General features: G+C 43.9%; 1 protein-coding gene across 2 annotated transcripts in view; it reads left to right on the top strand.

Annotated features, from left to right (window-relative positions):
- Positions 1-4,076, top strand: part of LOC110505810 (leucine-rich repeat transmembrane protein FLRT2) — a 54,618-nt gene extending 50,542 nt beyond the window's left edge. For both annotated transcript variants that reach the window (XM_090219345.1, XM_021585264.3), the window contains exon 2: positions 1,167-4,076. In XM_090219345.1, the coding sequence (XP_090075471.1) occupies positions 1,729-3,777 (2,049 nt within the window). In that variant the 5' untranslated portion in view covers positions 1,167-1,728 and the 3' untranslated portion in view covers positions 3,778-4,076. The remainder of the gene's footprint in view (positions 1-1,166) is intronic.
- Positions 4,077-12,790: the final 8,714 nt, after the last annotated feature.

Below are 12,790 nucleotides of genomic sequence, written 5' to 3'. Positions count from 1 at the left end.
TTCCTTCAGAGAAGTAGTAGTCCACATCGATCTTAGTTTCCCTCCGAACAGTAGACATTTGTCCAGTTTTATCTCTGTTGACAGCCCATGTTCATCATGTCCAGCTTTAGCCTCAGTTGCAAGTTGCTCTTCCCCCTCTAACGAAAACAACTGAATCACAACATTTTTTATTTAAATAGAACTGTTTTCACTGATGTTTCTGTGCATCTCTCTCTCTCTGTGTAAGGGCTGTGTTATAAAATGTTATTCTTCATGTCATGTGCATCTCCCCCTCTCTCTCTCTCTCTCTCTCCCCCTCTCTCTCTCTCCCTCTCTCTCTCTCTCTCTTTCTCTCTCTCTCTCTTTCTCTCTCTCTTTCTCTCTTTCTCATTACCATTGGAGGACTGCTCTGTGCTTCCTGTGAGTGCAGTGGAGCAGAGCTCTGTCCATCACCGCGGCATTTGACAGATTAAACACCTCAATGCCCTCTACAAGTTTGAGTGCACAGAGCCAGTGATCTCTTCAGCATCACTCACTTCACGACTCAGTGCTCATAAGACATTTGCCAGCTCGTCTTTATTCCAGACTCAATTTACTTTATTTATTGATCTATTTATTCATTTATGTATGCATTTGTTTTTCTATGTATTTATTTCTCTCTCTGTGTTGAGTTCATTCAGCATTTCTTGTCAGCTTCAGCACATGCTGAAGTTTAAAAAAAGTACAACCTGCACATTGATAATGTGCAGCTCCACACGATTATGTTTCCATTGTTGATTTTGATATGGATTAAACCCACAATGCTTTACTGAAATTTTCATAGACACTTCATTTTTACAACTTTGTAATTATGAGTTACAATACTTCTTACATTGTTCATTCTAATGTAATTACACTGTAAGAACACTGTAATGTAAGTGATATCTAATTATTTTTTACAACAAGAGCGTGGTTCAACATCAACTTTCTTTAAATAATATCCACTGCTGCAGTACATGTCTGGTGAGGAATATGAAATAAGAGTCAAACTCATTACCATGCACCAGTCTGTTCTATCCAATTGACAACTCTTCACTTTGTCTTTGAGTTATTCAAATTAAAGTATTCCTTTATGTTTATATAGAGGAAACACAAGCATTCTAAGAAAGAACAGCCCACTGATTTCTCTATTTGTTTCTTTGAAATAGGCCTCTGGATCCAAATTTCAAGTCCAACGGAGGCTGCATCAGTCTGTGCCCAGCCTTGTGTGAAGCAAAAGAGAGAAACAGCAAGAGAGAGACTGAAAGAGAGGAAGAGAAGGAGGAGGGAGGGCTCTCCAATGATAACCCTGAGTGTACGTTACACGGCTCTCTGGTAGCCACCATTTTAAATTGGCCCTCACAGTGCTCCGCAGCGGCTGACTGAGAGTGAAAATGTGATGAGCTTTTCTGTCGTCCCCATAGCGAGCGAGCGTGGATGGAGGCCGGCGAAGGAGGCGCATTGCTTAATGAGACCATTGCTCTTGTGTTGGGAGGCTTAGGACAGGCAATTACTGAGGGATTACCACCAGAGGCCTCCTCCAGCAGTGCTGCTGCCGCTCCACCACTGCTGACTGCTGGGGCAGGGAACTAAGCAGACACAGCTTGTTACAGAACATTTTTTTCCTCTTTGGATTTTTATTGTTTTTGTTCCTTTTTTTGTTGTGGTGGTTGTTGGTTGGAATTTGTCATTTTTCTCACGACAAATCGTCTGTATGTCATATTGTTAATAATGGAGCTCCATCAGTCAGGGCGTGTGTGGAATAAGGACTGGGTCTCTTTCCTCAGGCCGTGGATACCCATACTGCTGGGCCTGCACATGCAGTTCTCCCGGGCGTCCGGGTCCAGCTGCCCAGAGGAGTGCCGCTGTGACAGGACCTTTGTTTACTGCAATGAGAGAAGCCTGACCTCGGTGCCTCTAGGGATCGGAGAGGGCTACAAGACCCTCTACCTCCACAACAACCAGATAAACAATGCCGGATTCCCCTTGGAGTTTCACCACATAGCCTCCGTGGAGAATGTCTATCTCTACGGCAACCAGCTTGACGAGTTCCCCATCAACCTGCCCAAGAATGTTCGGGTGCTGCACCTGCAGGAGAACAATATTCAGACCATTTCCCGGACCGCACTGGCCCAGCTGCTGTGGCTGGAAGAGCTACATCTAGACGATAACTCCATCTCCACGGTTGGGGTGGAAGAAGGGGCGTTCAGAGAGGCAATCAGCCTCAAGATGCTCTTCCTTACAAAGAATCACCTGAGCAGCGTCCCTATTGGTCTACCGGAAGATCTCAAAGAGCTGCGATTGGACGAGAACCGGATCGCGGTTATCGCAGAGGAGGCGTTCAGGAATGTGACAAGGTTAGAACGCCTCCTGCTGGATGGGAACCTGCTGACAGACGAGGGTGTGGCACCTGGAACCTTCCAGGACCTGGTAATGCTCAGGGAGCTGTCTCTGGCGCGGAACTCCCTCACCTACCCACCCCCCCTGCTCCCGGGGGACGTTCTGGTGAAGCTGAACTTTCAGGATAATCAGATGAATGAGATCCCTGTGACGTCTTTCGAGGGACTGAGAAGGCTAGAGAGACTGGATATTTCCAACAACCAGCTGCAGTCCCTGACACAGGGGGTCTTTGACGGCCTCGTCAGCCTCAGACAGCTCACTGTTCGGAACAACCTTTGGCTGTGTGACTGCAGCATTAACTGGGTCATACTGTGGTTAAAGTCCCTGCCAACCTCCCTCAACGTGCGCGGCTTCATGTGCCAGAAACCTGAGAGGGTCCGTGGCATGGTAATCAGAGAGCTGAACACTGAGCTGATCCAGTGCCCTCACAGCACCACAACTGCCCCGCCGCCCATCAACCTGCCCCCCACCTCACCAGGCCTGACCTCCCGCTCCCATCCCTCCTCGACAAACTCCCCATCAGACATGCACTCCCTCTCTCCCCCCTCCAAGCTCCCCTCCTCACCCACACATCACCCCCCTCTCCTCTCCTCTTCCCCTCCCAGAGACGGGGAACAGAGGACTAACCTGCCACCCCTGGACCCAGAGCGGGAGAACCTGCAAATCAAGTTCACCATACTCAACGGTTCAGCCATCCACGTCAGCTGGGTGGCTTCCTTCCCTGTCACAGCCTACAAGGTCACCTGGGCCAAGATGGGTCCCAGCCTGTCTGGAGACACGGTCCGGGATAGGATGGTGGGAGGGGAGCACCGGGGCATACGGTTGGCCAACCTCGAGCCTAAATCCACCTACCGAATCTGTGTCATCCCCTTAGACGTGTTCAATAACTACCGGCCCAAGGATGATACAGTGTGTTCAGAGGCTGTGACTAAGCCGGTCTCCTATGGTCCAGATAATAATAAAGGCCCATTGTGGCCGGAGCAGGCCACCCAGCAGGACCCCAGCTCTCCCTTCCTCCTGGCTGGCCTCATTGGAGGCGCTGTGATTGTTGTCCTGGTGCTTCTCCTCAGCATATTCTGCTGGCACATGCACAAGAAGGACCGGTCGTCCTCGACCAATTGGAAATACAACAAGGGCAGGAGAAAAGATGACTATGGAGAGGCAGGAACCAAAAAGGATAACTCTATACTGGAAATGACTGAGACCAGCTTCCAGATAGTGTCCCTGAACAACGAGCAGCTCCTGAAGGGAGACTACCGCATACAGCCCATGTATACCCCTAATGGGGGCATAGGCTTCAGAGACTTCCCTGTGGGGAACAATAGCACAGTATATTGCAAGAACAATGTTCAAGCAGACACAGACTTTTGCCGTGCATGATGGTTTTGCACAACAGAGTGTTATAGAACCCCCTTTGTATTAACACATACACTTAACTACATACAGTACCCTGTACAGTATATATTTCATAGACCCCTGTGTCTACAATGTAATTTATACACCAGCTGGACTATAATGTTGAATTCAGCTACCTTTTATATTCCCTTAGTTAAAATGCTAATTGATTTATAAGTTATTGGTTTCTTGAAGTTGTGTTACTCAGTTCTGTGCAGACAGATTTGTCCAATCAGAGTTCTCTCATCATTTTATATAAAGTTTGGTTCTGATTTGAGCTCCATAATCGCTGGGCCATTTTATATTCAGTTTGGTTCTGATTTGAGCTCCATAACCGCTGGGCCATTTTATATTCAGTTTGGTTCTGATTTGAGCTCCATAACCGCTGGGCCATTTTATATTCAGTTTGGTTCTGATTTGAGCTCCATAACCACTGGGCCATTTTGAAGTCGTGTGATAGCCAGACAGTGTACTCATTGCTAAAAAATTTGCCTCACCAGTGATGAATCTAACAAGCACAGTGTCCATAACAGATATGGCTATCCCATGTTTTGGCAATGGGAATTGAAATAATTTGGGGTTATGTAAATTAGACTTGCTGTGTCAACTCAATGTGACAGAGAGAACCAATATAAAACCAGCCATTCAGGAAATTATATTTGGAGAGAAATCTTTTCTCACGGTAAGGATTTGAGAGAGAGAGGATGAGAGGGACAGAGGGAAGGAGGGAGGGAGTGAGAAAGAGAGAGAGAGAGAAATAGGGAGAGTGAGACGGGGTGGAGAGAGAGAGAGAGAGAGAGGGAGAGAGAGAGAGGGAGAGAGAGAGAGCGAGGGGGAGAGAGAGAGAGAGAGAGCGAGGGGGAGAGAGAGAGAGAGAGAGAGAGTGAGCAGAATCTGTGCTTTCAAATATACCACAAGAGGGCAGAGTTGTTCATTATGGTCAATTAGTCATAACATTAATTTCTTGGACATTGCTTAGTACTGAACAGAGATTCTACCGATGTTGTCCTGATGCAGTGAGTGACATCTCTCTCATCTTCACATATCACAACAACAACAACAAAAAACAGAGAGATCTGTTGGTCTAAAAGCTGCACGGACTCCTTGGTTTGGAGTGCTGATCTAGGATCAGTTTAGCCTTTTAGATCATATTGAATAAGAATTCAATGGACAGGAGGGACCTGATTCTAGTTCACCTCTCCTACTCTGGAATGCTTTACGAATACTAGCCCTGATCCAAGTATTTCTCTCAATAACAACCCACTCCTATGTTATTGGCCACTGGTCACTTACCACAACTTGGATATAGAGTTTATGAAACAGTAGAAGTAATCAAGCTTTGTTGAACCTTTTGATTGTTTCCAAAGCTGTTGAAAGATTATTTTTTTTATGGACTTGACTCATGCACAAGTCATACGTTTGCGTCTTACGCTTTCCTTTAAGTAGAATTACAGCGTAAGGAAAATGTTTGTTATAGATGAGAATGAAAGATGGGTGTTAAACACATAGCAGAGTTAACTGGAACAAGCATGTCTGTCCAGAAAGATGGAAAGCAACTATTTCAGTTTTTGTTCAACAAAAAATGATGTTATGGTATTACATTATATGTGCCTTGAAATGATCCGCTCATAATGTAATGTCTTTTGAATCCATGTTTTTGCACAAACGTGTACTGTACTGTATATACATACAATTGACATTGAATTGTTGTTGAAAAAAACAATTTCCTGGTATTTGATGATTTATTTTTGTCGTATTGTTTTTTCTTTTCTTCTTTTACCTCACTTTAAATTCACTTCACATTTGATCTCAGAATGTTCCTGACTTCTAAGATAATAGGAAATCATTTTTAGAGATTTGATCCATGATGCTACTGTCTTCTCTGGGAGAAATACACAAATTATGTAGAGAAGCTATAATGATGCTTTGAGTTATTTTCCATCAACATGTCTCTTCAGATCTCACCAATTTGGAACAGACTTTGCATGTGTAGGCTGAATAATTAAGAAAAGTCTGAAACACTGAATGTTACCCTTGAGAACCAAGTCTGGGGAGATGATACTGCAATTTGCTTGTTACAAAATGTATTGTGTCCCATATCAAATCACTTGTTAAGGGGATGTAGAACATTGAGGGGTTGCTTTTATATCTCTAACATTCCAAAACCATATAGAGTACTGTAGTAAGTTGCATCCCTCATCCTCAGACATTCATTCAACGTCTGACATATGGTTTCATGAAGCTTCTATTTCATAATCTATTTACCAAGACTCTATTCTAATTCAAGGTCAACGGACATGTTGTAAGGCAGAACTTCTTCGTTCACAATTGATACCTTGGCCAGACTCTACCCACATTAAAGGGCACACATACTAGTAGTCCTCTTTGGCTCTCTGACACCTTTTCTACTAAAGGATGCAATTACATGAACCAGTACAGAACCAGGCCAGGTTTCTGCTGTTGTCCTCATTAGTCTTGTGTTGTGTGTGTGTGTGTGTGTGTGTGCGTGGGTGGGTGGGTGGGTGGGTGCATATATGTACACATACTCTCCTGTGATTCCTCTGAGAGCAGAGAACTAAAAGAGGCCTATAGATAGTATGCCGCTCTAAATTACCTCTGACCTTTAACCAATGATCCTGGTGGACCTGGTGGAGACAGAAATCAGCCTTTAGACTCACACTTCTGTGCCCTCCAGTTATGTGGTCACCCATAAAAGAGTTCAACTACCAAACAAACACTCCCTCTCTGGGGAGTCTAGTGTCCATGAGTGAGATACTTTTTTGAGGACATACAGTATTTGAAGATAGTGTATACATACAGTATAGTGTATGTGCGTATACTTGGGCTCCCGAGTGGCCTAAGGCACTGCATCTCAGCAAGAGGTGTCACTACAGTCCCTGGTTTGATTCCAGGCTGTATCACATCCGGCTGTGATTGGGAGTACCATATGGCGGCGCACAATTGGCCCAATGTTGCCGGTGTAGGCCGTCAATGTAAATAATTATTTGTTCTCAACTGACTTCCTAGTTAATTAAAGGTCAAATAAAATGTCCACGTCTTCCATGGTCCTAGTGTGGAGGAGACATTGAGGGATGAATGTGAACTTCATCTAACTTTCATAACTCATGCACTGCTGTTAATGTAATAATATCCACAGAATGTTTAGTTCATGCATATCTCTAGTAAGATTTTAGCTCTTGGTGAATGTGCTAAACCAGTGACTTAGCTCAGTAACCAGTTTCTGAACCAACAAAGTCTCTCACATTCTGTATCCACACAGTGGCGACCAACTCTCCTCAATCGTTTATGCCTTGGAGCGTCTATCAGCTGAAACTTTATGTCCTTGATTGATCCACTGTTATTTGCTTAGGTTTGTTTCTAGTTTGAACGTTATAGTGTCAAGGGCTATTTTCTGGACCAAGGGAAGCACAGACAGTCATTATTCTCCAGTCATAAATGCCTGGGAGCAACCATCAGTTGAGAGTTTTATATTCTCCCTTTCCATGGCATACTTACTTACAATTGATCAATTGTACGCTATGCTTACAGAGGGTGTGCTTAGACTGAGTGTTTTCAAGGACCATTGCGTTGAGTTTTAAGATGTGTTTGATGTTTTGGTGGGTGAGACATGGCCCAGTATGATTCTAGTACAGGTTGACTACTATTTAAATGAAAATAATCTAGTTTATACGCATATTACTTACTATAAGTAAAATACTTATCTGTTAAGTTGGTCGTATATCAATCAAATAACATTCCAATGCGCTATGCTTGTATGGTTATTACCACAACCACAGCACATGGGAATCTCACATTGCAGTTTAATCTTGGAGTCTTTAGCCTATCGACTCTGTATATTAAATGTTTAAGTAATCACCTCGGTTGCCCATGGTCATCCCTGAACCACAGTAGCTGTGCTGTCCAGACAACTAATAGGCCGGCCACTGTTAACTTGACAGCCTGATTCTCTCAGTACCAGAGGGTCACCGCAGGGTGAGACATCACACGGTTGACACTGTGATTGCCTCCCAAATGACACCCTATTCCCTATATAGTGCACTACTTTCAGACTCTGGTCCAAAGTAGTGCATTATGCAGGAATTAGGGTGCCTTTTGGGACACAAGGTCTTAGTACCAGAGGGTGAAACAGAACACACCATATTTTACACTTTCCTCACAATGAGAGAGAAGATGCTTAGGAATGGGGAAGGAAAGGAGGGAAGGGATTGATTGAACATACATTGTGATAAGTTCCCTTGGGAGAGTTGAAGAGATTTGAAGAGATTTACCAAATGGCTGGGGTCGCTGGTTGGCTGTATACCGAATAGAGCCATAGTGCCTAGTGCACAAATTCGAGTGACTAGGATGCCATTTGAGTCGCTAGTTGGCAGTTTCTGTTCCTGCTGTGGCTTTGCTTATGGTTTTTAGACAGCTTAGAACAGGATGAGGGAGCAGAGGTTCAATCTGGTAACTGACTAATAACTATGGAGGTTTTGGCAATGTGCAGAAAACAATAGTAGTGGACGATCCCTGAAATCAGTCCATAACGCCTGGCTGCAGCAGCTGGCTATAATGGTTCCCAGCTCACAGGAACATTTGGGCTGCAATAACTGGATATGTTGGTGCCTAGCTCACAGGAACATTTGGGCTCCATTCCTCATGGTCATTAGCATGGCCAGCTTCCATTAAATGAACGCACACACGCATACACACACACACACACACACACACACTGGGGACTGTTTCTAATGAGTAAGGGACCCCTGAATGATGGTCTCCCAGCTTCCTGAGCCAGAGGTATAAAGATTGAGTACGCACACACACACACACACACACACACACACACACACACACACACACACACACACACACACACACACACACACGAAAGTATTGATCTAAGGGGCTCCACTGGATTATGAAATATGATTCCCAGCCCTAATGGTGTTTGGCCTGAGATAGACTGCCTCCTCTGTTCTGAGCAAATAAGGTTCAAACGTTAGCAGAAAATAGAGAAGCTGTGTTAAATGCTGTCTGGGGTTGTCCTTGCGTCTTCCTGCATTGATTAAGAACTAAAACCAAGTTATTATGGGGTATCTGTGCTTTACTGACGGATGGTTTCCTTGGGAGAGGACCATTTAAGTTAGTTTGCAGCACCACAGGCCTGTGGTTTTATAATCACTGTCACTAATCATGAAAGTCAATCAGAAACATGCTCAGACAATTATCATAATCAAGGACACGTCTGGTCTAGCTGAAAGGCATCTATCCGCTGAGATAAAATATGGAGAATATGCACAGATCAAAACAACATGACATTGACTGCTTTTTATCCCTTTTAATGAAAATCAATAAAAATAAAAAAACAGATTTTTTTTTATGTGAATTCAATCTAGTTGCAATTAGTATACAGTAAATAAGAACAAGGGTTGCTTGAGTGTGAGTTTTAGAGACATTTCTAACTGAGATAGGCCTACGTGACATCGACACAAACCCTCTATTTGCCCCTTCTGTGAAAGTTGTCAACCAAACTTCAGTGCAGTTTTGACTTCATTTGACCTTGACACCATTGCCAGTGAGCCTCTCTCCTCTAATAAACTTTAGCCCACGCAGTGAAACTGTGTTCCTTCTTACCAGATTGTGTATGTTTGTGTGTGTGTATTCATGCATGTGTCTGTGTGTGAGTGTACACACGTGTGTGTGCGCCTGTGTACGTGTTTGTGTGTATGTGTGTGTGTGAGTCCTTGCGGACGAGGTTAGTTGTAGGCTGGGAGAAGGTGGCTTATTATCCTTAACATAATGGACTAGAGGGAGCATTACTCATAACTTTGGCTCTCACCCAACACTCTCTCTCAGCCTTTCCTTCATTAACACTACCGTTATTGCAGGCGTCATGACAAATTGAGCTTCACCTTTCAGAGAGGCTTTAGAACCCCTCATATTTATCAAACTTGGTATCTGCTATTCATTCTCCAGTCAAATAGAATCATGTGTTAGAAATTAATTAGAAAAAAAAATGTATGTAATATTTGTGCCTCAATACAGGTGTTATGACTTTCTATAACTGTGAATGGATGACTTTGGCATCAGGCTGCCACTCTTAATCACCAAGCTGTCCTGAGTGGATCAGTTGGTAGAGCATGGCACTTGACCAGGGGTCCACTGAATGAAAATGTATGCATTCCCTACTGTTAGTAGTTCTGGATAAGAGCATCTGCTAAATGACTCAAATGTAAAAATGCCTGAAGAGGTGCTGTGAGATTAGGATAGAAATAGAGAAGAACTGGAACGAACTAGAGAAAGACCCTGGATAGATCCAGATAGGAACCAGTAGAGAACTAGACCCTGATAGAACTAAACACTGGATAAAACTAGAGCCACAGATTAACAAGCTGCACTATACAAGCAAAACTCAATATAATGACAGGCATCTTGGCGACGTAAGTCTCACAACACATTCTAGTTAGAATGCAAAATATCATGTTATTGTTATGGAAAGTCTGGCACCAACATGGTGGATGCTTTGCCAAACTCTGTTTATGCTAATCACTATCACTGGCTCTGGACAGCTCCTCTTCAGCTGGATAGACTGTGAGTGCAAGATATGTGTGTGTGTGTGTGTGTGTGTGTGTGTGTGTGTGTGTGTGTGTGTGTGTGTGTGTGTGTGTGTGTGTGTGGAGCTGGTTTCAGAGGACAGACTAGGGTCCCCCAGCCATATCATAATTCACACGGGCACAAATGATATAGAGGAAAGGGTGGCAATTGCACTCAAGGGAGTGATTGAAAAAGATTATTCCACTTTCCCCAATGCAGTGGTTATCGCCACCCTGCTACCACGAAAATACTTTCACCCTGCCACCATACAACGGGTGAATGAAAGCATTTTGCGAGACTGTCCCTCAAAACCTAATGCATACCTGGAACACTACTCCACCCTGGACTCCACCCTGAACAGCCTTTACGACCAGGTCCACCTCTACAGAGAGCAATCCCAATTTTTGCCAGGACCCTGAAAGACGTCACCCTCAACCGTAGCCCCAGCACCTCAAACAGGAGCGACAGAGCAACTGACACCCCACCCAGACCAGCGAGAAACCTCCCAGACCTGCAAAAAACCCTCCCGAAGGACCTGCACAGAGAAAACCCACACCAAGAGGACCTACACCCAGACCACAGCATTACCAGCCACACCCCAACCAGCTAAGACCACCCCAAGCAAACCCTGGCCATACCCTATATAGATCCCCCCATATCAGACCTATGCACCCCCCCCCCCCCCCGCACCTGTGGCAAGGCCTTCAACATGACTACAGGATATTTGACCAGGCCATGAGCAGAGCAACAGAACCAACCCCCACTATTACACCTGCCCAAGCACCATCCTGTGACCTAAGATGCTCAACATGCTCTGCTCACACCTTCTGTGATGGTCTGGGCTTAAACCACACAAAAACAACACTAGACACTATGGAACACAAAACTTTTACTATCTCATCCTGGAATATACAATGGCTGAGGTCCTCTGCCTTTGGCCTGAAGAGCAGGAACCCAGACTTCATAAAATAAATTGGAAATACAGACATTGTCATTCTACAAGAAACATGGTATAAAGGAGACGTACCTCAAGGTTACAGAGAGCTGGTAGTTTCATCCACCAAACTACCAAACAGGGAAGAGACTCAGGGGGTATGCTAATTTGATAAGAGCAGCCCTAACCCACTTCATTAAATTAGTCAAAACAGGAACATTGTATATATGGTTTGAAATTAATAAGGAAATGATCTCAGAGAAAAATGTCCTAATGTGTGCTACCTATATCCCCACAATAGAATCCCCATACTTTAACGATGACAGATTCTCCATCCTAGAGGGGGAGATGAACAATTTTCAGGCTCAGGGACATGTACTAGTCTGTGGTGACCTAAATGCCAGAACTGGACAAGAACCCGACACCCTCAGCACACAGGGGGACAAACACTTACCTGGAGGTGACAGCATTCCCTCCCCATATGCCCCCCTATGCCCCCCTAGACACAACTATGGCAACATAACCAACAAAAACTCCTGCAGCTCTGTCAGAAACTGGGAATATACATAGTCAATGGTAGGCTTCGAGTGGACTCCTATGGTAGATACACCTATAGTTAATCTCTTGGCAGTAGTACTGTCGACTACTTTATCACTGACCTCAACCCAAAGTCTCTCAGACTGTTCATAGTCAGCCCACTGACATCCGTATCAGATCACAGCAAAATCAGTCTACTTGAACAGAGCAATACTCAATCATGAGGCATCAAAGCCAAAGTAACTGAATAACATTAAGAAATTATATATATGGAAGGAAAGTAGTTCGGAAATCTACCAAAAAACAATTAGGCAACAACATATTCGATCCCTTTTAGACAACTTACTGGACAAAAGGTTTCACTGTAATAGTGAAGGGGTAAACTTCATAGTAGAAAACCTAAACAGTATATTTGACCTCTCAGCTTCCCTATCAAATCAATGACAAATGGTTTAATGAAGAATGCAAAAACCTAAGAAAGAAATTGCAAAACCTATCCAACGAAAAATGTAGAGACCCAGAAAACCTGAGCATACGCCATCACCATGGTGAATCACCAAAACAATACATAAGACCACTATGGAAAAGGAAGGAAGAGCACGTCACAAATCAGCTCAATGTAATTGAAGAATCCATAGAATCTAACATCTGGGAAAATTGGAAAACTAAAAAAACGAAAAAAACAACAACAGAAAGAGTTATTTATCCAAAACGGAGATGTATGGGTAAACCACTTCTCCAATCTTTTTGGCTCTATGACGAAGAACAAACAGCAAAAACATATACATGATCAATTACAAATCTTAGAATCCACTATTAAAGACCCACTGGTTTCTCAAGAGAACCCACTGGATTCTCCAATTACACTGAATGAACTACAGGAGAAAATGCTTACCCTCCAACCCAAAAAGGCATGTGGTGTTGATATTATCC

This window comes from Oncorhynchus mykiss, chromosome 25, assembly GCF_057628025.1.
Source record: "Oncorhynchus mykiss isolate SJ-2025 chromosome 25, ASM5762802v1, whole genome shotgun sequence".
In the NCBI taxonomy this organism is placed as follows: Eukaryota; Metazoa; Chordata; class Actinopteri; order Salmoniformes; family Salmonidae; genus Oncorhynchus; species Oncorhynchus mykiss.
Note: the sequence above shows the minus strand (reverse complement) of the source record. Positions and strands in the feature narration are given on the sequence as shown.